This window comes from Lycorma delicatula, chromosome 1 (genome assembly GCF_047948215.1).
Source record: "Lycorma delicatula isolate Av1 chromosome 1, ASM4794821v1, whole genome shotgun sequence".
NCBI classification, from domain to species: domain Eukaryota; kingdom Metazoa; phylum Arthropoda; class Insecta; order Hemiptera; family Fulgoridae; genus Lycorma; species Lycorma delicatula.
Genome location: NC_134455.1, coordinates 9,653,906 through 9,679,319, shown reverse-complemented (window position 1 = coordinate 9,679,319; position 25,414 = coordinate 9,653,906). Strand labels below are relative to the sequence as shown.

At 29.1% G+C, this 25,414-nt stretch overlaps 1 protein-coding gene across 10 annotated transcripts in view; it reads left to right on the top strand.

The window, feature by feature from the left end:
* Window positions 1–25,414, top strand: part of LOC142325365 (stress-activated protein kinase JNK-like) — a 55,586-nt gene that overhangs the window by 3,519 nt on the left and 26,653 nt on the right. For 6 of the 10 annotated variants that reach the window (XM_075367334.1, XM_075367093.1, XM_075367790.1 and 3 more), the window contains exons 2-4: window positions 4,328–4,569; window positions 18,097–18,226; window positions 21,160–21,357. In XM_075367334.1, the coding sequence (XP_075223449.1) occupies window positions 4,448–4,569; window positions 18,097–18,226; window positions 21,160–21,357 (450 nt within the window). In that variant the 5' untranslated portion in view covers window positions 4,328–4,447. Of the gene's footprint in view, window positions 1–1,642; window positions 2,401–4,327; window positions 4,570–18,096; window positions 18,227–20,534; window positions 20,731–21,159; window positions 21,358–25,414 lie in introns of those variants that run through there. The other 4 variants (XM_075367494.1, XM_075367413.1, XM_075367167.1 and 1 more) reach the window with 4 other exon arrangements.

Sequence of the window (25,414 nt, the reverse complement as noted above, 5' to 3'; positions counted from 1 at the left end):
TCTCCTTCGTTGACAAGTGATTAAGTTATTTATATATTTATATGAAGCTACTTCTTATTAAGAACAACAGAATCATTAAATACAGACAGTTAATTATATAGATTTTTGTACATAGGTGTAGATGGTCTTATCAAGATCTTAAAAGTATTCTTTTTATATGAAGTGCAATAAAGATTATTTAACTTACAAATATACAAAAATTATATATATATATATATATATATGATATACTTATTATAAAAAGAATACTTTTAAGATCATTTACACCTTATGTACAAAAATCTGTTTAATTAACTCTGTATTTAATGTTTCTGTTGTTCTTAATAAGAAGTAGCTTTAAAATGTTCTCATTATACTTTTAATTTACAAAAGTGTGCACATAGTTTTAATAGTTTTTTTTAGCAGTTGTTGACCGTGATAACAATTTGCTTTTGCTAGTGTTCATAAAAATTTTGAAAATACTCTTGGAATCCTTTCTCAGAAACCTTTTGCTTCATTTCAGTGACAATGTTGTCATGACCTTCCTCAAATTTTTAAACTTAAAAGTCAATTTAATAAAAGAAAAAAGGATTAGTTAAGCGATAACAAGTTGGAAGAATATGATGGATGCGCCAGAGGCTTGGAAGTTTTTCCTAGATGCGGTACTTTATTGGTCAGCATGTAATCAATTAGCTGGAACATTGTCACCAAAGTTGCCGTCATTTTTTCCCCATTCTTTCAGGAGTTTCCTTTTGATTATAAATTGTAGATGATGAAGGATATAATGTTCTTTAGCTCAAATTGTTCCTTTCTAAAATGAACTACAAACATTGAGATTCCCTGGTTTGATTTTGATGGATCAAGTTACAGGAGATAAACTTCTAATAAAGCTTTATCTTATGCTTTGCTTTTATTGAGATGAAATTTCTTTGAGGACATGAAATAGAGTTCTGTTCTGATGACTGGTGTTTGATCTGTCGACCACACAAAAATCCACTATTGTCTTTTCTCCTGTAATGATACTAATCAGAAAATGTGTATCATGATTAGCCATACTGATAAGGTCCCCTGTCTGTGTCATTTGTATTTTTTTTTCAAATCTGAAGATATTTTTGGAACACTGGTGACAAAAACAACTGTTTCAGATTATTCTGGAGAGTACTTTCCACAGATATTTCAACTACCAGTGCTGCTTCCTTAACAAATTTTCTCCTGTTACTACAAACAAGCTCATTGTATTTATTTGTCATGTTAGTTGGCACTCACTATGTACATCATCAACATTAACATAAGTCTCAGAAATTTGTAAACTTGTGCTATTTTTTTCTTCATAATATTTTTTCAAGCAATCTTAATATCTGACGATATTTGGCACAAAATGCAAAATTTGACTGTATGCAGGTATTTATGAACATTTGAACTTTAATGATGTGAAATGAATGTTAGCTTATGATTCAATAATTTGTCTCCATTATTATTACTTCAAACCAAGATGCCAACTTTCTGAAGTTATATCTTTTAACCTATTAAGTACTGAACCCTGAATTGCTATGGGTGAATAATATTCTCATATTTGACCAAACCCATATGTTAATGATTTCATTTTCAAATTCACCGTACTATCCTCGTAAATATACTTAGTGCTTATTAATGGTATGAATATGCGCCTTGTGTTGGCAACATTATTGTGCATTTATGTTGTCTGAAGTACTGTATTTTATAATAAGAAAAAAATCAAGTGAACTGTGAACCATGGTAGCCATTGCTTCTGTTACTGGCATTGTGTTATGTTTATTGTTGTTTATTATGGCATAAAGTCATCCTAACTGTAGTAAATATTACTCTGAAGATGAAGTTCAAACTTTTTGTTTTTTGATGTGATATTAGATGAAAGTGATGTAGAATTAAGTTTTAGTGTTAGTGAAGGTAGTGAGGGATACTGATGAAGAAATACAACCTTATAAAAGAAAGAAAAGTAATGTTAGTGATGAAAATCATGATATAAATAATGAAACTAATGAAGAAACTCAGAGTACCATTTATATTGTTGACAGTTTCTTTAGTATTAAATAGACAAGTGATGTTTTTATTCTGTTTTTTTCGATTTTGATCATTCAGAGAGTGGAGTAGTAAATTATATTGTTTTCTGTTGATTTTTCTGAGGTAGACTTTTTCCTAAAATTGTTACTATTAGACTTTGTTGAATTTATTGCTAATGAAATAAATATTTGTTATACAAAAATTTTATCTGAAATCATAACTTCTAAATCAAGACTCAAGCAGTGGATTAATGTAACTGCTAGAAATGCATGTTTTTGGCCCTTACTATGCTAATGAGCAGAACAAAATCTTAGCATAAATGAGTTCAGCAAACCATCTAATTTCGACACCAGTATTTTCACAAACAATTGCATGTAACAGGTAAGTAAATATTTTGATTGTTTCATTTATCAAGTACACAAAATACACCTACTGATAAATTGCACTAAATAAGACCATTCATTGATGATATTCAAAAATTTCAGAAACAATTCCAGTCCGTTTTAGAAATATCTGATAGATGAAAGTTTAATTTTGTTCAAGGGCTTCAAACAATTTAATCCCAAGAAAAGGAGGCATCAAAATTGTGATGTAGAAACTGATTATATACTTGTTTACATTGGTAACCTATTTACGTTGGTTGATTATGGTGTTTGTATGTTAGGGTCAGTAGTGACATTTCTAAAATAAAATTTGGTAATGGGCATTCAGATTTTTTTTTTGGATAACTGGTACACCAGACCAACACTATTCAGCAAGCTTAATCAGTAAGAGACAAATTTTTTTGGCATGTTAAACCAGAAAAGAAAATACAACCAATCTAAATGAAAAACTGCAAAAGGATGAAATTCAGTCAAGCCATACAAACAGTATGTTAGCTCTGAAGTTGATGGACAGAAAATAAGTATGAATGCAGACCACAATACACAATGAAACCTGTACTGAAACTAGTAAAATAAATTCAAAAGTACCACTTATAATGCTAGTGTTCATTCATGAATATTATAATAATGGTAATAATAATAATATGGGGACTATAGTAAGATAGATATACTACTTAGCAGTCTAAAATGTATGAGAAAATCCATTGTGGTATAAAAAATTAGCTTTCTACTTTTTTGATTGTTTTCTCCTAATTCATTTTCTTTTTATAAAACAAAAACTGGGAAACAATCAAGTCTTGCTTATTTCTAACTAGTAGTGATACATCGGTTATTATAAAAATTTCATGTTGCAGTTCATAAACCAAAAGGAGGTAGGTCCTCAAAAAGCATAGACACACTGCTATGGCTGCAAAAGTGTATGTTGTTTACTCAAACTAAGAAAAGAAGAAGAGATACTCAAGGTGTATCTGTAATGACTCAAACATGGAAGGGATGTACTATTTGTAGCGCCATGCTTTGAAATTTACCACTCACAATTAAATTTTTGACTTCAAAGTTAATTTTATCATATATTTTAATTTTTTTTAATAATTTTTGTTTATGGTGCATTATAATAGTATTGATAATAATATAGTGATGAATTTTTAGAAAAAATGGTTTCATTCATTTTTCAACCTGGTCCAGCCAAAGTTCAAAAAGATATATGGCAGACAATAGCTTAAAATATATAATTTTTTTATTCCTATTTTTATACAAGTGAAGGGGTTTTGACTAAATCTTTATAGCGTAATGGTTTTTGTGATGAACTGACTGGAGGATAGTATTTCCACATATAATTAACAGTTAGACTTTGGCCCATTTTTTTATTATATTTTTCTTTTAATTATATTGAATTTTAAGCTTATTTTAATTATTTAATTTGGCAAAGTTTGATAAAATATTCTACTTACTTAAAACATATAATATTCTACTTATTTAAAACATTACTGTTACAAGCAGTAAAATTAATTTGTGTGAGAGATCATATGACTCCTTGTTACTTGTACCCATGGGTTATTAAGTTCAAGGATAGGTCTGCTAAGTTTATGTATTTTACATTTAATGTATTTTTCACTTCTCTGTGAAATATTTTTATTCTCAGTTACAGTAATACAGTTTTACTTTATATCTAAAAATTTAGTGCTATAACTGGAGGTTATCTTTAATTTTTATGATAATGCTATTGAAGGCTTAAATATGAATGTTATCAAATTATGTATAATCATTTTTTTAATGTGATTTATCTTTTGCAGGTATGCAAGTATAGAAATTAAAAAATAAATTTAATTATACATTTTTTATTTTCCAGATTGTAAAGAAAATCCTAATTGCTTATACATATCAAAATCATAGTAATTAATTTTTTGTAATTCTTTTCTTTATAGGTTGAAGAATGTTGAATTTGATGACAGTTATATGAGAGGTGAGGTGTATTATCACTGTTGATTATTGTTATCAGGTGCATTATTGCAACTGACTGTAGATTGACTGTGTTGTATGTAGATATGAAAGCATTTTTCTTTGATAAAATGTTTGAGACGGTAGTTTTAAGTGATACAGTGTTCTCTGTTCCTAGTCGCTATCAGAAACTTGCTCCTCTAGGTGTTGGAGCTCAAGGAATGGTTTGGTAAGTTGTAATATAATCTTTCAATTTTTAATTCTATTTTCTTTCTGAAAACTAATTTTTATAATTATAATATCGATTCAGTAGAATTCATTTCATATCAATGGCTCAGAGCCAAACTAGCATGTCTAAATTTGAAATGCAAGGTTTCAGAAGGTTGTAGAAATCATTCAATTCACTTTTTTCTGTATATTATCCTTGAAATGAAACTAAATTATAATTTTTTTTATGGATTTCAAGCTTTCTTGCATTTTTAATCCAGTAAATAATATTTTATTAAATGGATTTGCAGAAAACAGTTTTTTTATGCAATGATGCAGAGATACACTAGTTTGGCCATGAAGGCTCTATTTGTTTTTTTTTTTGTAACATCGAGTAAATACATTACTTGTACAACATGAAGAAGCTGACCCTTCTGTTAGAATGGTCAAGACACTTAGCAGTTTTAATAGAAATTCTTTCTTTCATGATCTCTTTTCAATCCTGTTGTTATTAAAATTTTATAACTATTTATGTACCATAATATTAATGTTAAAACAAATGGTTCAGTGAAAAAAAATAGTTGAAATAGCAATTTTTATTATAAAGGGCTATGTTGAAATCCATCATTGGATACCTTTAAAAATATAATTTTTAGAATAAAATTTTGTTCTTAAATGTAAATGATGTAATAACTTTTATAAACACTGTAATAAAATTATGGAATGTTGAATTTACTCTACTGGAAAAACAGAATACTTGCTTGCATAAGTTTTCATAATTTTTGCAGGTTTTCATCTAATTACAATTCCAAAAATAAAATGTTTTTATGCAATATAATACTCAAAATCTAATTCACTTCTTCCAGATAAAATAGAAATAAAAAAATAAAAATATTTCCAACCTCAAAAACAATAAAGCTTCAAGAAAAGATCAAATAACAGCAGAACTCTGAAAAAATTTAGGAGAAAACAGACAAACTGATGGGCAAGTTAGAAAAGCTGTTTGGAAACATATGGAAGAGTGAAAGAACACCTAAAAGTTGGAAATTGCCATCCATCATCTCGATAAGACGGGCAGCAAGAAAAATATCTACAACTACAGAGAAATCTTTCTTTTAGCTTCAGCATTCAAGATCCTTTCTAAAGCGTTACAGAATAGAAATGAAGGAAAGCTAGAAAAAGAGTTTGGAGAATATCAAGCAGGTTTCAGAAAGGCAGATCATGTTGCAAATAAATCTTCAACTTAAACTCAATCATATAGCTCTGCAGTAAAACTCCAAAAACCTAATCATAACCTTCATAGATTTTAAAGAAGCATATGATTCAGTAGACAGAAATACACTGATCAAAATGCTTGAATATCATAGATGATAAAGCAAAATCATTAGAACCATTCACAATAGAAACAGGAGTCAGGCAAGGCCATTGCCTGTTTAAAGAGAAGTAGAGATAAGCCATTGCTTATCTCCACTTCTCTTTAACACAGTGCTGGAAAAGGTGATAAGAAAGTGGAAGGAAACATTAAAAAAGAAAGGAACCCAAAATGGAATTAAATTAAGGAGATTAAAAGAGAATCGATAGTTTGTATTTTGTGGATGACATAGTAATATTGACAGAAAAAACAGGATTACAAATTTTATACTAGAAGACAGAAATAATGATAAAAATGAAAAATGATACAACAAAAGTATTAGAAACAAAATATGCTATAATAAACAGGACTGAAAAGTTCAAATACCTCAGAAAAGAAATAACAACCTCAACAGGTCTTCTGAAAGAATCGTTAAAAAACAGAAACAGTGAAATAGAATTAGTGTACTGACTCAGAAACATTTACTACAAAAAGTCTATTTCAATAAATGCAAAATTCAGATGCTATAACACTGTAATCAAACCTGAAGCACTACACCATAAAATGTATACCCTTAAACAACAAAAATTGATGGGAAGACATAAACGAAAAGGAAAGAAAATTTTAAGAAAGATTCTGGCACCAATCCAGACTGTCAGAAACTATAAACTAACATCAAATGCAGAACTCCTCAAAACTACTGAGAAAATCACTGCAACCTTTAAGAAAAGAAAATTATAATTATAAGAATGGTTGGAAGTAGAATAGGAAAGAAAAATCTTGAATTTTATTGACAACAAGAAACCTACAAAAAAACAATCAAGCAGATCATGGGATTCCAAAAAAAATTGAAAATAAAAGACCAAAAACACATGATCAGAGGAGAAGAAGTAATTGTTCTCCCTGAAGATGGAAAAATTCTAGGAAGAGAAGAAGAAAATGAAAAATGATATTTAGCATGGTCCATAGTGGCTGAAATGAAATAAAAAAAAACCTCAGAATATTCTATCAAATGAGTCTCAAGAAAAAATGAATAAGTCTTCATTTTCAGTTCTGATTGATTTTTTTTTTACCTTATTCAGGGTTTAATCTGTACAAAAAAAGGGTATAATTTTTTTCTTTGATTAAGAATGCAGTATTCAGGGTGTTCACCTTAAAAGAGACCTCTTCACTTTGTTTAATCTGTTAATAATAGTTTATTGGCAAACATTTACATAATAATTTACTGAATGTGTTGAAAATTATGTCAATCCACTTCTTTGCACTTGTCAACACCTTTGACCTTATTTCTCGACTACTCTTGTTAGCTGTACTCTGTTTATTTCCTGAATGGTATTGGTAACATTTGTCCTCAATTCCTGTGGGGTGTGTGGATTGCTCCTATAAACAGTTTCTTTTAAGTAATTTTACAGAAAGAAGTTTGGACTAGTCAGATCAGGGATCTTGATGGCCACAGTCCTTTAAAAATGATTCTTTCACTGAAAAGATCCTGCAGCATCTCCATGATTAAGCAAGATGTATGGCATGTGGTGCTGTCTTGTTGCAACCAGTAGTCAAGCTTATCCTCTTGTAATAAGCTGTTGGATAATTTCTGGGTAGACTGCAGCATTCAGAGTTTGTTAAAAAAATTAGGATCCTATTTTTTGTCGCCTTGAAACCTCACACCATATGACTTATTTTTTGTGGGTGTAGGAGAGATGAAAGAAAATGTATGGGTTTTCAGACCCCAGATCTGATAGTTCTGATTATTAACATATCCACCAAGGTGAAACCATGCTTCATCTGTGCAAAACCCTTGATCTAAAATGCCAGTTTTGCCTCTGCTGAAGTTCTTGAACCATTGACAGCAGTGAACCCTTTTAACATAATCAGCATTAGTTATCTCATGGAAAACCTGCATTCAACACAGCGAACATTTCAGCATTCTCCACACTGTAGTGTGGGTTAAACCTAGTGAAATCTTGCTAAACTACCGTTAAGCTTAGCTAAGCTAAACTACCGTTTAGCTTAGTCTCTGCAAAGATCTGTGTGGAGATCTTGTAACTGCCACGTTAATGGCCTGTACGATCTGTGTCGTTAAAACTGACCTATGTCGGGCACGTTTCTGGTCTAACACCGAACCTGTTTCATAAACTTTTTTTAACCAACTTCTGAATAACACTTTTCACGGGTACTTCCTTTTCAAATTTCTTCTTGAACTTAAGCAGACACACAACATAAGATTTCATCTCTAAAGTTTCCATCACAAATGTATGTTCTTCAACAGTTTACGTTTTAACAAACAACAACAATGATTATACAACCTTGTTCAAAGGGCTACTTGACACAGACTGGCAATATTCAAATGTGCAGGCAATAAACAGCTCACCCCACTCAAGCTCCAGTTGTACCAACCTTTCATATTATTTACCCATCTCACACCAATATGCATTTAAACAAAAATATGATAAATATATAACATTTAGTATAAACTACTTAGTGATGGGGCCTCTTTTTAAGTTGAACAGTCTGTATTTATTTCAGATACATGGGATTTTTTTTTTAGAAGATGGATGTATAAATAATAGTTATGATTTTTAAAATCATGATTTATATTAGTTAATTTAGCTGATAAATTAATCTTATGAATGGCCTTATAAAAAATTATCAGTTCATCCAATTACTTATGAAAATAAAATAACAGAATCCCTTAATTTTTTAATGGGTTATAAAAAAATAAATGTACTAGTAGGATACTCCTGTGTATTTAAAAATTGTTTTTGACTGAACCATCAGTATTAATTAAGGGTATCTGTAAGCAAAATACAATTTTTTTATTTTACACCGTACATCATTTTACCACATGATTTATGAGGTCAAAAATTCCAATGTCAATGTCCATATGTAACATTTCAGTATCTTATCTACTGATATTGAATTCAATGTCATTGGATTGTACGAAAGAAAGCCATCTGAATAGAACATTTCTAAAAGAAAGAATTAACTATTAGAGCAGAGGATTATCCCAAAAGATCAGGATTTTGTTATATTTTATTATTGAATGAACTTAATTAATGTACTAATTAAAGCTGATTGCAATCAGCTTTTATTGCAGGTATTTTATGATGCATGCATTTAAATGTATAATTACTTTTAACTGGATTACAATTCTTGTTTTACTAGGGCAGTTCAATCTTTGGCTATGTTCATAGGATTGTCTCAAGAAGGGTTATCCTGAAGTTTGATAAAAACCAAACTGCCTACTGTAGGTGTTTTTTAAAAGTTGTACTTAAAACTTCAACTTTTAGAAATTGATAAAATCAAAATAAAAAAACATTTTTGAAATAGTTTCTGCAAATTTATAATTTGTTATAATGTATTTTGCCAAAAGTACATTACTTATTATAGAGACACATGTAAATAATTTATCCAGGAAGTGTCATTTTTTGAAGCAAGGTATCCTTAAACATCTTCCAAAGTTTAAAAATTATTTAATTGTGTTGAAGTTCTTTTGCAAACCTAAGTGGTGTAATGTCTAAGAAATCATGACTTCTTGATGTGATAACAGGTATTCATTTTTAAATTATATTAGAGATGTGTAATTTTAGTTTCTGTTTTGTATTTTGCTGCTCTTTCATTTATTTTTGTTTTCTGTTGATGGTGATGTTTCTTTTTCTTTGCTATGTAATTTAGTTATGTAGAATGGCAGTGGTTACTATTTGTAATAACTGTTTACAGATTTACATTATTTGTAATTAAAGATGTTAGATGTTATACAGCGGGTTCATAAAGTGTTTCCCTCATTAAGGAAATTGATATTAAACAAAATATTTTTGATAGGAACAGAATATCTCTGTTGGAATGTACCCATATTCACTTTTGGAATTTGTCTAATGTTTTTCCTCTTCAAGCATTGTCTTTTTGGCATAGCCAAAAAGACAATCATAGTCTCCATCTTCTGTATCAGTGTTTTAGTAGCAGGTATACTTGATGAGTAGATCCTGCTTTCAATGTAATGCCAATGGAAAAAATCTAATTGAGTTACGTACAGTATATATGGTGGCCAGGGTTTGTTGGTCTGTTACACTCACTTCATTTGTTGAAATAATGGTGTCACACTATTAATCCCTGATTCAGTCGTGTTCAATTTGCTGGAAAGATGCATGTGGTTGAAACGTAATCGGTAGAGATACTACTAAAAATCAACATTCTCAAGTACAGTATATAGTGGATGTTATTTTGCGTTTAAGGTAAACGAATCTGTCTTACATCAGGCTGTACCAAACGTTTAATTTAACATTGATTATGCCCTTCTTTTTTAGTGAAGACATAGTAAACTTCTAAGATCCTTATTCATACTGTCCTTGGCATCTGTTGATTCCCATGTGATGGAAATTAGCGTTAGTTTAGAAATACATCTGAAAGCAGATCATATGAATTTAGACACATAATGTGCATCTACACCATGTTGAATCCTATTATATCTACAGGAGAGTAATACTAAAATAAAACCTTGAAAAGAGAAAATTCTATAAATCTGTGATTAGTTTATAATTAAACAATTTCCAGAAATGCATCGGCAAGATTTTTGTTGAGTCATGTGTATTTAATTAATCCAGACACTGAAATATTGGGCCTGAATAGTTTGCAAAAGATACAAAAGTTTTGAGGGTATTTTCCAAATTTTTTTTGCACTCTTAAATGTACTTACTATTTTGCCCTTGAGATCGCATTCCAATCTTATATAGTTGACATATCTTTTTAAGGAATCTTCCTCTTAGCAATTCCTTAAATTTGGTGTTTGCTTTGAATACTATAACAGCTTTTGTTATAGAATTTTGATTAGATTGGGATGTTTTTCACACTCTCCTGAAATTGTGCTGAACAACTGACTCTGATTTTTAGCTTGTAGAACTCATTGTAATCTCAAAATTTTAGATAACGTGAATGTAGCACAGACTAATGCTCGTAACATGCATTGCATCTTTAATTTTGAAAATGTAAATCTTGTTTGCTTATGTCTGACTGATTTTTTTTTTAATTTCGATTTCTTAATGAAAGGAAGGCTTTTTATGGACAAGCTGTATAATATTTATTGCTAGAAACAGTAGATTAAAGAGAAATACGTAGTACGTTGAGCCGGTGAGTATATTTGAATTTTAAAATAAATTTGTAATTAAATAATTTTTTCCTTTTTTTAATGGTTCATTCCTTTATTTTAATTTTAATTTATTATTTATTTTGAAGACTGTACATTCAGTCTTGAGATTGCATATCTGTTCTAGCAGGTAGTGAGTACAGAAATTAAAAAAATTGAAGTGTAGGAAAAAATATTAATGAGATCATTTTACATACCTGATTTCAGTAATCTGTTAAAGGTATCAGTGAATGAAGATTATATACTGATTCTCCATCGTTATTGATATTCTCTTCAGTTGTTTTAAAACAGTGAATTGTAGTACAGTAAGTCTTAAGTTTTATAAGCGTAGTTAGTTGATGCGTAGTGGTTCATTTTGCTTGCCTTTAGGTATGTGTTGGTGTTAAGAAGGGAGTTTAAAGGGAATATATAGGTCGGAGAGAAGAATTATCAGTTTTGTTGATTAAGAAATGTTCAGTCATCAGTCGCTTTGCATTTTTTGACAGTTTTCTGACAGGCTTTGCTCCCTACAGAAAATCTCATGCACACACATTTCAGAATACATGTGATTGTTTTGCCCTACTTTGGCGTTATACACATTATTATATAGTTTACTCATCCGCACCTAAAATATCTCTTCCAACCTGTGTGAAAACTGTGATTAAAAAACTAATTTTTTCATTATTGTATTGAAGTTTTTTCGCATAATTTGATAATACATAAGTAACTGAAAAAATAAAAGTACTTTTTTAAATTTGTTACTTTGATTAATAAAATCTTTGTATTTTCTATGCTAAAATTATTGAAACCTTGATTCAGTATTTATTTCGTTTTAATATTTATTGTTTTATTTGATATTACAGTTTATATATATAATGTTCATTTTGGATGATTTCAATATTTATTTTTCATGCTTGTAACAATATTTTCAAATAAAAAAAATATCTTTTTCAGTGATTTGTTTATGCTTTGATCTGTTTTAGCTTTTTGTAACAGTAACTTAAAATTTAAATATTAATATTTCAAGAGACAAAACATAAAAATTAAAGTTAAGATATATTCATAAATAGAATAAATAAAATTTAATTATTGTGAAATTATACTTTATATATATATATATATATATATATATAAAAGAATATCTTTAAATATATAAATCAGCTTCCTTATTTTAATATGGGTCTTAAACATCAATAATTAATTATTCATCAACCAAAGACATTATTGATACAGTCAGTTCTTTGGCTTCTGCATTTATTCTCTATACTGCTTGCACTGCTAATGAACAGATGACTGCTATCTCTTTTGGTGTTGCAGCAGTCAGTTTAAGAGTAGCATAGGTTTATTTTGAACAAGTTTCTTTTACCAGGCGTGTAGGGAATATACAACTTTTAAGACTGATGCCAAGCTATGGAATATTTATGGACATTTTTCTTAAAACTGTTAATGCATAAAGCATGCAGTGGAACCCTTTCTTTTTTTTTTACTGTTTAGCCTCTGGGAATTATCATTCAGGTATTACTTCAGAGAATGAATAAGAATGATATGTATGAATGTAAATGAAGTGTAGTCTTGTACAGTCTCAGTTTGACCATTCCTGAGATGTGTGGTTAATTGGAACCCTACCACCAAAGAACACCGGTATCCACGATCTAGTATTCAAATCTGTATAAAAGTAACTGCCTTTACTAGGAGTTGAACGCTGGAACTCTTGATTTCCAAATCAGCTGATTTGGGAAGATGCGTTGACCACTGGACCAGTGGTAGGTTATACAATATGGAACCTGGGGGTAAGAATGTGAAATTACAACCTTGTGTAATTTGTTGAAGCATGATGAACTTAGATTCATATCTAATAATAAATAACTTAAACAATTTTTAGTAGATCAAACCTATAAAATAGCGTCTGTACAAAACTCTGTGTGTGCAAGGTACATTTGGTGGAGAGTTTGATTTTCTACTCTCAGTTTAATACAAGAGTATTATTAAACACTAACTCTTCACTCATAACTCTTCTTGATGTCTTGGTTCATGTGCAAGAAGAGTTACAGGAGGAAATTATTTAACATTTTATCGCATTACTGTTCAATATTGCCAGCTAACTTAAGATGTTATACTGAATAAATGTTGGCTGGTATTACTTTCAGCCTGTACTGCACATATTTTGTTTGTCAATTTTTGCATATATTCTTTCAGTCATTCTTCTTTTGTAACAGTTATAATGTTCTTTGTACCCTGTTTTATCAACAATGGACATCATGGATTTAAGAATGTAACTATTGATAAAAAATAATTGAGGAAATAAATAAACATTTCTAAAACAAACAACTGAAATAATATTTAAGAACATTAATATGTATTGGGTGAAATTCTAGTTTTACTCAGAATTACTTATAAACAACTAGAGAGTAACTTTTATGCATAAGTTTTTTAAATTCAGGTTTATGAAAGAGTAGACTGGCAGTGAAAGAAAAATGTTTCAAATAATTTGTTCAAAATAATGGCTCAAATTGCATAGATTTTTGAAGTAAGTTTATCAGATTTTTGCCTAATTAACCAGAGTAATTGCTTTCAAAGAAAATAAAAATTTTAATTTTTTTTCATTAAAAGAAGCAATTTTCACCAGACTAAATAATTAATTAATGTTTAATAATTCAATTAATTTATTCATAATAATTATTTTGATGCTAGTTTATGTATTTGCTTGTTTTTCATAATTTCTGCTGTCACCTTTGCAATGTTTTTAACTATGAACAATCAGTTAATTAAAAACAAACATAGTAGGCTAACATTTTTTATTTCTGCATTCTGAGAAATTTATATCAGTTGTTCACTTTAAGTTCACTAATTGATTTAGAATTCACTAATTGATACATTAATGCTTAATGTATCATTACCTAACATTTTTTATTTCTGCATTCTGAGAAATTTATATCAGTTGTTCACTTTAAGTTCACTAATTGATTTAGAATTCACTAATTGATACATTAATGCTTAATGTATCTGCTTTTAAAATAATTTGAAAAATTGCAATGTCATGCATGAAAATGTGATTTATATATATATATATATATATATATATATATATATATGTGTGTGTGTGTGTACACATGAGTATATAAAATATGATTGATAAATAATTGCATTGATTACATGAATTATATTTATTCCTATTAATTTTTTATTTTTAGAATAGCTTCTCTCCTTCTGTGTAATACTACTGGAACTATTGTCTGTGTTGTTCTACAGAAGTCAAAGTAGCTTGACAGATGTTCTATGAGAAAGAGGAACAAATTCAGTCTCGTAGACAGTAGTTTAATTGTAGTTTATCAGAGTTGCAGTATGCATTGAAAAAAAAATTGATATAAAAAAGATATACTATCTAACCTTATACTGAAGAGGTTTCCTAACCATTTGAAAATGGGCATGTCAGCAACAATATGATAAATAAGAACTTATACTGAGCTCTGAAAAAACTTTTAAAATCCTTTTTCCCATGTTGAAAAATAATTTTAGTTTTACAATGTTTCATTTGTTAACCATGTTTTGTTTTGCACTTCAGTTAATATTTTATGTTCATAATAATGCCCAGTATTAATGTATTTCACATTAAACATTTTCAACTCTTATATATGCTTATTGCTATTAAACATTACAAAACTTGAAAATTTTTGCATACTTTATATAGTAAAGTGAAAGTATTACAGAAAATAATGCAGGTCAACAATGAAACAGTTGTTTTGAGAACTAATAACTGATTCTTATAGATTTGTGTGTGCTGATTTTAGAAAAAATAGTCAAAAAGTTCCATTGCATACCATATTTTTATTAAATCAATTTTTTTTTTAATATTCTTAAAATTGATTATCAATATATTTTATTTATAAAACGTTGAATAAAAAAAATTAAGCTTGTGTTAATTTTTTTTGATACTTTACTTTTAGTTTGGTTACATGGAATGAATATAAGTAGTGTTCATAGTTTTGGTTTGATACAGTAAGATGAGTGACAAGATGATATAATATGATTAATTAGATTGACTTCATGAGTCATTTTTGCCCAGTTATTAGCTGAGGTGACACGCATTCTTACTCCCCTTCACTTTACTGAAATAAAAATATATCATTTGCAATTAGAACATTGTATTGAAATGTTTTGCTAGTGTTAAATAGTATTCTAGACCTATAGTGTTTTAATTTTCTTTCATTTTTTGAAGTTATTTTATTTGTGCTGTCCTTGTGTTTTTATATTTCAAAATGGCTTCAAGATGTGTTAATTCACTTGTACCTTTTGTTAAATTTGTGAGGAGTTTGTGGTGAAGAAATAGCAAAGACATCTTACAGACTTTGGAAAAATAGTGTACTACGCCTATTATGGGATAAAACTTGGTGACCAAGATAAAATGTGGGTTCCTCTTACAGTTTGTTTTACTTGCGTGGAAGAGCTACGCTAATGGACAAAAGGTAAGAAAATGTCTTTTTGGTTTGGAGAACCAATGAACTGGAGGAACAACAAAATCACAGTGATGATTGCTATTTTTTTCCTTTTAATGTACAAGGGTTCAATCTAAAAAATAAGAAGAAATGGTATATCCAAATTGTTATTCAGCAATACGCCCTGTACCTCATGGCCCTGGTGTACCTGTACCTTCAGTTCCAGAAAAACTAGAAGATATACTGAACTACTCCGAAACAGAGTCACAGGATGATAATGATGATGTTGATTTTATTTCTGTTAGTTCTGAACCACAACTTTTTTCACAGCATGAATTGAATGACTTGGTCAGAGATTTAAGTCTTCCTAAAAATTCAGCAGAATTTGTAGGATCTAGATTAAAAGAGAATAACTTACTGGCCCCTGGCACTTCTTTCTCATGGTACAGAAACAGACTTCTTTACTCTGTACTTCTGAAGGTGAAAGATTAATTTATTGTAACAATGTTCCTGGTGTAATGGAGCATTGGAAGATAAAGTATGATGTGAATGAATGGAAGCTGTTTATTGACTTGTCCAAAAGAAACCTCAAAGCTACTATTCTTCATAATGGCAATGAATATGCTTTAGTGCTGGTAGGATACTCCGTGTATTTGAAAGATTACTATGAGAATTTAGAATTAGTTCTTTCTAAACTGAAATTTTGCGATCATGAATGGATAATATGTGGTGACCTAAAATTATTCTTCTTGGGCAGCTGGGTGGATACACCAAATATACCTGCTTCTTGTGTGAATGGGACACCCGGAACAAGAAAGAACATTGCACCAGAAAAGAATGGCCACATGGGAGTAAAAATGTAATATGGAAAAGTTTGGTTGTTCCACAGAAAGCCCTCCTACCTCCTCTTCCCCTTAAACTGGGATTGATAAAACAATTTGTAAAGGCTCTATCTAAAGAAGGAGAGTGTTTTAAATACATATGCTGTAAGTTTTCTCAACTGTCAGAAGCCAAAGTGGAAGAAGGCATTTGCACTGGTCCAGATATTCTTAAACTTTTTAAAGATTAAGTCTTTCAAACGAAAATGGAGGACATTGAAAAACAAGCATGGAAATCATTAAAGTAATTGAATTGAAAAGTCATAAAGTAATTTCTTGGGAACGATAAGGACCCAAATTTTAAGTTTATAGTGGAAAAATGCTACTGAAATTCCAAGATTTGGGTTGTTCAATGAGCTTGAAGGTACATTTCTGCATTCTTCTATTGATTACTTCCTTAAAAATTATGCTGTTGTAAGTGAAGAACAGAGTGAAAGATTTCACAGAGATAATAAAGGAAATGGAACGTAGATATCAGGTAACGTGGAATGTGAATGTGAGCATGATTGCTGACTACTGTTAATGCATCCATACAGATGATCCACAAGCTTACTACAACAGAAAATGTGGCTTGAGAAGTGGTGAAAGGAAAAGAAAAAGGCAATACAAGTCTTCATAGACTAAGAAAATGTGCAAAAATTCTTTCTTTAAGTCATATTAGTTTTTTATAAATAAACGTTTTCCACGAGGAATACGAATACAATATGCCATTTTTCCATTTTTTTTTTTTTAGTATTGTGAAAAATTCTTACTTGATAGAAAAAAATGGTGGCTATATTTGAAATCAGTGCTTAAATAATGTAAAAATCATTTATCAGATTATAAACAACTTTCAAATTCCTTAACTGTGTTGACCTGTGTAATTTTTACTAGGCAAAAATAAAAAGATTTAGTTTCACAGCAATGCAGTTAGTTTTAATTAATTTTCCTCTCTGTTGTTTGTGATGATGAATACAAATGTAAAGAAGAAGTATTGTTGTTTGATATAGTTAACCTCTTTTCTTCATGTTGAAAAACCAAATTTGTGGTACTTACCAAGTTAGATATTAAATACATGTTTGATAGGCGGGTTAAAAAAAAAGTTTTAATATGTATGTGGAATTCTCTAACAACAGTATTGAAAAATTAGTTGTAATTATTAAAATAATTACTTATAAATAATCATGCAAATATTTATAAAAATAGTGAAATAAATTTTTAGTTTGTTTATCAATATTTATAAAAACCTATTATGAATATATAATTTAAAATGGATTGCATTTAATTACTATATTTTTTCTCAGAAAAGTTTGAATTGTTTCTGGAGAAAAAAAATGACTACATAATGTATATATTAATTAATGTGCTTTGTTCATTGATTTTATAATATTTATGAAAATTTGAATTTTCAATAACTTATGTACCAAATTTATGTTATGTGAATTACAGTTAATACATGGCAATTTAGGAAGAAAATATTTTGTGTTTATGAAACCTCTATAGAGTATCCTCTTTCAAAAGTTGTTATCGGAAATCAGTTTACATAGAAAAAATTTTACTTCCTGCACCTTTTTTTCTGTGCAATTTATCATAGATTGGCTACGGGCTTTTTTTATGTTCAGTCTTTTATCAATTTTTATCTTACTTTTTTAAAACAAACATATGAAAGCATGAAAGATCTGGTTATTATTTACTTGTTAGTTTTTGTTTGTTTTTTAAATTAATTTTTTTTTTTGGTGCTTAGATTGCTTTCATGTTCAAGTTCTTATTTAGCTTTTAAAACCTTTTGCAGTTCAGCATATGATACAGTCACGCAGCAGAATGTTGCAATCAAGAAGCTCTCGAGGCCTTTCCAGAATGTTATTCATGCTAAACGTGCATATCGAGAATTTAAACTGATGAAGCTTGTTCATCATAAAAATGTATGTTTCGTGTATTTTATTGTGATTTTTTTTTATTCCATAAATCAAAAAAGATTTAAGTAAGTTTATTTAAGAAATGGAGTAATATCTTTAATTATCTACTAAACCTAAATGTGTAATTAAATAAAATTTCAACAATAAAAATATTTTTGTGTTTATTAATTTAATCTAACTAAAAATATTTGAGCATGAAATTGTAAGAATGTTACTGAAGGTAGAATTTTATCATGATAAATGATAAGTTCTGTTTTAACATGATAAAAACATGTGTTTTTTATTCATCCATTTCTGTAGTTTCTATATTATTTGTATTCATCTTTCTGCAAAGATTGTTGTATCCAGCTAGATTTTCAACATTGATTATAACCTATTCAGAACATTAATAATTTGATTAACCCTCCAACTGATGTGCACACAGATTGTCAGCCTCTGCCAGGATGTCATGCCATAATTGGCTGAGGATTATCTGTACTCCTATGCCACAATTGCCTTTTAAAAATTGTTTAAATGCACTATCTTTGGCAGACATATTTTGTATAATTTAAATGTGTATGTTTCTTGCAGTGATAATTTTTTGAAGATTTATTTTATTTAGTAGTATTTGACTTTTTTATTGTGTAGATAGCAAAGAATTGAAATGTATTGTAAATGGTAATAAAATAATAATTAAAGAAACATTTTTGATTGTCTATGTAATTCAATTGAAAAATACAAATTTTTAAGGTTATGTAGGTATCAGTCTGCAATCCCAATCATTCTCTCTCAGTTTGAACCGGTACTGTCCAACTGGCAATCTGCTGGATGCGTTCAGCCTGAGGTATATTTTTGATAGCCTGTTAGCTAATACCTATCATTACAGATATCATTATTCAACCCCAGTTGTAGTTTGACTTACTACTAGCATTTAAATTATTGGCAATAAGTAGTTTGTACAGTGGGTTGTTACTGGATTTTTTTTTTTAAATGCCTTTCAATAAAAGGAAGAGGTTCTCAATTTTATTCAAATGTATTATTATTATTTTGTATAAACAATATATTTCCACTTGCTAACAATTTTTTTAATGTATTATCCAAGCACGCTCAGAGTCATTTTTCCATCATCAGGGATTATTTAAAATTGAATTTGTACCTGTGCTTGTAGTGTTATATGTATGATTATAACTAAAATGAATTGAAATTGTTATTTTCATAATTATTATTTGTTCATATAGATAGATGTATTCTTGTCATACTCTTCACTTTGTTAACCAAACTCAGTGGTTTTTATTTTGTAGAAAAATTTCCTCTGTGGATCCATTGTAACTTTTTTTTAGTAACTAATTGCAAGATTTTTAAATGAAAGATTTTTTCACTCTTTTTGTCATATATCTGCTTAGTAATTGGGTGCATAACATAATAATATTTAGCATTTTTGTACAAAAATTCAAGTATATTAATTAAAAAATGTAAGCTAAAGAAAAGCGTATTTTCACATTCCAGAAGGCTGTAACTTATTCTCAGTGGCAACCTACTTTGTGATCTACCTTCTTTTTTTAATTTTTATAAATATGCAGTTTCTTCCTTTCACAGTTTTTGTGAACCACGTTTTTTAACCAGGGGTGTTTATCACCTGAAAAAAAATACAAGCAAGAAATTCCAGACTACTGGAAACTATAAGAATATGAAATTTTCAGAAAAGCACAAAAAAAACAGCATTTAAAGTAAACAGAATGCAATATTCAAAAGAAAACATAAAATTCTTGCAAATTGATTTTTTCTGCATGGTTCAAATTTTTGTTGGCTCCCCATCACAAATAAAAATGAAACTAGAAAATGTAAAATAAAATATAAAAAAACCAACAAAATTGACAATAAAGTGGTTTATAAGATAAAAAATAATACTTACACAATTATTTTTAAAATTCTGATGTGAAGTTGACTTAAAATTAAGGGTTAGTAATAGTTTTCATTATGTTATGTATACACATCACTGTAGATTTATTCTCTTGCTTTTGTATTTCTATTGTGGTCCACCATTTTTCCATAGTTCTTGTAGTGGCTTAATAGTCATTTAAAAAGAAAGATCTTATATCTACAGTATGTTGTTATTTTTTGTCTATAGTTCTGCTGAATAATAACATTTTCTGTATGTGTTTGGGAGGGATTGTAAGGCTCAGTTATACATTGGTCTGCAACTAATTGTGGGATTTTTGTACCCGCAATGGATAAAAAACATAATTCCCTGGGTAGGCCAGGGATAGCAGAGTTGCCTTACCAGACTGTATAAAACCAAGGAAGTAATAGTACTACAGATCTCACATCCTTACAGGAATCCTTTGGTGTTTAGAAAGAAAACCATTGAACAGAGGGAAGAAGGGATCAGAAGATACAGGGATACAGTAAGAGTTAATTGAATAATGGATGATCTAACTACAGAAAGATTGATACAAGTCAAGGAGGCCTCTTTAGGTAGTGGGTGTCCCTCCTTCTCTGAGCTCCATGGAACATGGAGTATTTTCATTCAGGTTGGAAAATATATATTGATTTTTTTATTATTATAGATTTTGAATATATTTGAAAATGTTGTGTAACCAATATCATTTTAAAACTATTACTTATAATCTGACTATTTTCTTGCTGTAATTAATAATAATAAGTACAGTAATATTATAATTATTACGATTGTTGCTGTTTATAAATGATTATCTAATTTATGGTGAGTATAAATAGTGGTTATTTCCTAATTTTTATTAAATTTTAGTTATGTTGAATATTTATTACGGTTGTTTGTCTATATTCTGATTATTGTTTATGGATTAATCATTTAGTTAACAGAAATATTATGTAAATTATAACTTATGAAACATAGTGTATCTTGTTTAATAACCTCATTAATTCTTCGCTTATAACCTGTAAACATTTTATTACTGTAATTATTAATTTTTTTTTTTCAGATAATTGCCCTTTTAAATGCTTTTACTCCTCAGGCATCACTGGAAGAATTCCAGGATGTATACTTAGTTATGGAATTAATGGATGCTAATTTGTGCCAGGTTATAACAACAGAGCTAGATCATGAGCGCCTTTCTTACCTTCTATATCAAATTCTTTGTGGGATTAAACATTTACATTCTGCAGGTATCATACACAGGGTATGTTTTATTTTTAAGTTTATTTATTATTGAGCATTCTTTACTATTGGAATTTATTAATTTACTTATATAAATAATTGTTGGATCAATGTACCATTAAAAGTTTTGACAATAGAAGATTCATAAAAATATTTACGAGTTTTTTATTGCAACTCTTGATTTGTAAAAGAACTTCTTTGGCAAATGTCATAATTACAGATGAAAATAAAATGTTTGTTAGAAAGCCATTCTTCATTTTCAATACTACCTGAATGAAAAGATATAGACTAAAAGTTGAAAATAAGTTACATAAGCTGTACATCAACAGTGAGTATATTACAGTTCAATCAAATGATATAGATTTGGAACAATTCTGTAGAAAGGTAAAAAATCATTTATTTCTATGTAAAAAAATTTATTGAATTGCTCCTGATGTATATGCGGCCTGTGATTTCTTCTGTTGAAAAATATATAACTGGTAAACTACAAACAATTCATGTTGATTGAAAACATGGGATCTTAAAAGTTAGCAATCTTAACCATTTTTTAAAATTTAAAAAATAAAAAAATTCTACATTAAATAAAAGTAAATTTTCACTTTAATTAAAATATATTTAAAAACCTGTAAGTAATGGTGTGCTAGGGTCTTTTCTAAAATTACGGATTAAATAATTGTTTTAAAGTTGAATCTAATAAAAACAGCTGTTGTATTTGTTGCTGCTGACAAATTTAATAGTTTTTTTCATAAAGTACAAATTATAAGTGTGGGTAAAGTGTGGTTACCTTTCAGTTTTATGAGAATGAGAATGTAGCTTTTAATTCTTTTAAGATGATGCACTGTATAAATTTTATTTAACGCTGAGTACTGAGGTCTGAAAACAAGGCCCATTGTAGAATGCTCTTTTTACATTATATGCAATATATCTTTTTTATATTTGAAAATTCATAACTTTTAAATTAAAAGTATTATTAAAATAGTATTTAGATGACTGGAAACAACAGCTCTTATAGTTTCTGCTGGTATCACTATGTGGGTCTTATGTTTATAGTTTAAAAATAAAATCACTTTTTACAGGCATGTTTTTGAGTAAAAAAAAGAATCTTTGTTTTATTTGCTTATTTTATACTATCATTAACACTATATTGTCGCTATCAGTAACACTGTATATGTTAATATCATATGGTCTAAATCACTCACAAAAAAAAAAATTTATGAGTATAATTTTTTTTTTGTTGAATGAAATAATTTGAAACATTGATTTTTACATAAAGTAACTTTGCATTCAGAATAATGATAGGAGGTATCCTATTTTTGCTTTCCCACTTTCTTTTGATTTTTTTCAGAACATACCTTGCACATCCTTTTGACACCTTTTCTTACCAGCAGGTACTGGTATTTTTTCTAGAAAGTGTTTGTCAGTTGCAAGTCGACTGAGCTGAGTACTAGATGTGCTTGGTCGAGGATTGTCTTCTGAAACTACAAGATCTGAGCACAATTTTTTTTTATAAATTGGTTGTTACTTATTTTTTCCTCATAACTTTATTATAAAGTATGCCGGAGTTTACTACACACATAAGGAACATGTGGAAGGTCAGTTTCCTCCACTACTTGACAGACCTGGGTATAGACTCCATAAAACATTCTCTGCTCTGATAAATCCACTCCAAGTCAATTTTTGTTGTAGCTAACAACACAAACAGGTTTTTCAGCTCTCTTCCAAACTTATCACTGTATGTTATGATTTCAGTATAATGCCAAACAAATCATAAAAACTTCATGTTTGTCTTTCCAGTATAATTTGAGAACATTACCATTTCTATGAAACACTTGCTGTCCACGCTGCAGTCTATTTTGTTTTTCAGCTAGTGGGAATTCTTTTCTGCTTTTTATAGTAGTACCCATTAAACCTGTCTTCAGCTTCTCCAACTCTTTAGCTAATGTAGGGTTAGTATAAAACCAATCTACGTATAAATTACATCCATTATTAGCCAAAGAGGAAATCTTTTATTAAATTTATCATTGTACTACTCTGTTCACTATACGCACTAAAATTCCATATATAACCAGTGCTAGATTCTGAAAGCATAAATAATTTAATGCCGTATTTACTGGGTGTTTTTTAGTTATATACTGTTTAGTTAATACAGCCTCCCATGAAGTTTACACATGCCTGCATCTACAGTTATATTCTCGGCGGGAATGTAAGCTCTTTAAAAGCGTGGTTGAAGACTATCAAGCAATGAATGTACTTTATGAAAAGAGGGACATGGTCTTCTTGGTCCTTTTGTATAAAAGTAGTGTTGTAATTTATATGAAAATTAGCCATAACTAACAGAAATCTGTCCCTACTCATAAAATTGGGCCAATAGTTGCATGAGATAACAGGATTTTTGGACAAGTGATCAGACACCTGTGCTTTTTATCAGTACTCATGTGGAATAGAATGGCTAAAATTTCTTAATTTCTATAATTGTAATTATTTTCCAATTATTCATTCTACATTTTGGTGTGGCTTTTAGTTTCCTAAGTTTTTGTTGGGCAATCAAGTCTGTTTGTTGCTTGAAATGATGCAGTAAATCATTGTCAGTAAAATAACTAAAAAAATCTACAACAGAACTATCACTAACTGAGATGCATCTGTTATACCACTATCACCACAAAAAACATCTATGTTTGGTATTTAAGTTGTCCATACCTTATCCGTTTTTCTTCTGGATCTCTCAGCTTCATTGTCACTATCCTCAGAACCTGTTTTGAAATAACATATAAGTGGCCCTAGGTAACAGAATAAAAATTCATAAAGAAAATAATTAAATTATTAGTAAAGAATTAAAAATTGTCAGAAAAGTTTTAATAAACATAATTTAAAACCAAAAATTTTATTGTACATTTATGAATGTTTTCCTACCTGTAGTTTCATCAGAATTTTCATTCACGTAATCCCCATCATCGTCCGAATAATCATCCAACATCATATCTTCTTCACTGTTACTTTGTAACTCTCTAAAATCATACAAAGTATCAACAGACAAATTTGTTGATCCTTTGCAAACATAAAAAATCAACAATAACCTCAAAAAACATGCTTTGGTATGCATAATTTTTAACTTAGACTAAAACTAAAGATAGCCATAAAGAAAGCACTCTCGTAGTAAATTTAGGAACTAAAATTCATAGAAAAGCAATAGAACTGGTAAGATCCCATCATTATACATGAAGACGGCATTTACACATGTGTACTCCTTCAAATGACGTGATCTGCATTTTTCAAAAGTATTGTCATTCCATCAAATGATGGGATTAGTGCTCGCTGTTAAAAAATTTCAGTTTATTGATCTGTAATAAAGTCATTTTGGGTTGTGAAATTTTTAATGATAAATTTGAAGATATTTAAACAAAATCAAAGCTATTATACAATAAATCATAATTCTTCTTATTACATATTTGATAAATTTTCATGTATCACAATGTGCTTGAAATTTTGATGTAGTCCTTTGATGAAACCTGCAGTCACTGGTTTTTATAGGTATTTGCAAGTTGATTCAGACAAAGCCCTGTCAGAACTTTGTTAGATGCAACACATTAATATGCTTCATTACAAAACTATACCATGTGCACTAATAATGAACACATGGTTACCATCACTAATTATGTTTTGGTTCACATTTCTTTTTAAGGGTATTGTTAGATTTTTATTCTGTACAATTCCTTAAAATAGTTGAGTACAGAATTAACAACTTTTTTGACCAGTATTGAATTTCCAGACCATTTATAATTTGGATTTACCTAAAGCACTGAACATGGACTCATCAGTTTAAATCTGAAACCACAACTGATTGCATTTGTAGCACTATTGTCATAGTGATTTTATAAAATTAACTTGTAATAAATAATTTGGTCAAGCAGTGAAGATCTTGCTTGAACCATAAACAGACTCTTCAAAATATTATTGCGAACCGTTTGAGATTATTTCTGGTATTTAAGTGTTTTTGAAAATAGAATTACAATTTCGCAAGTCGTATTGAATAGCCTAAACAAAAACATGACTTTTTTTTGTCCTCCTCAAGTAGGCCACAT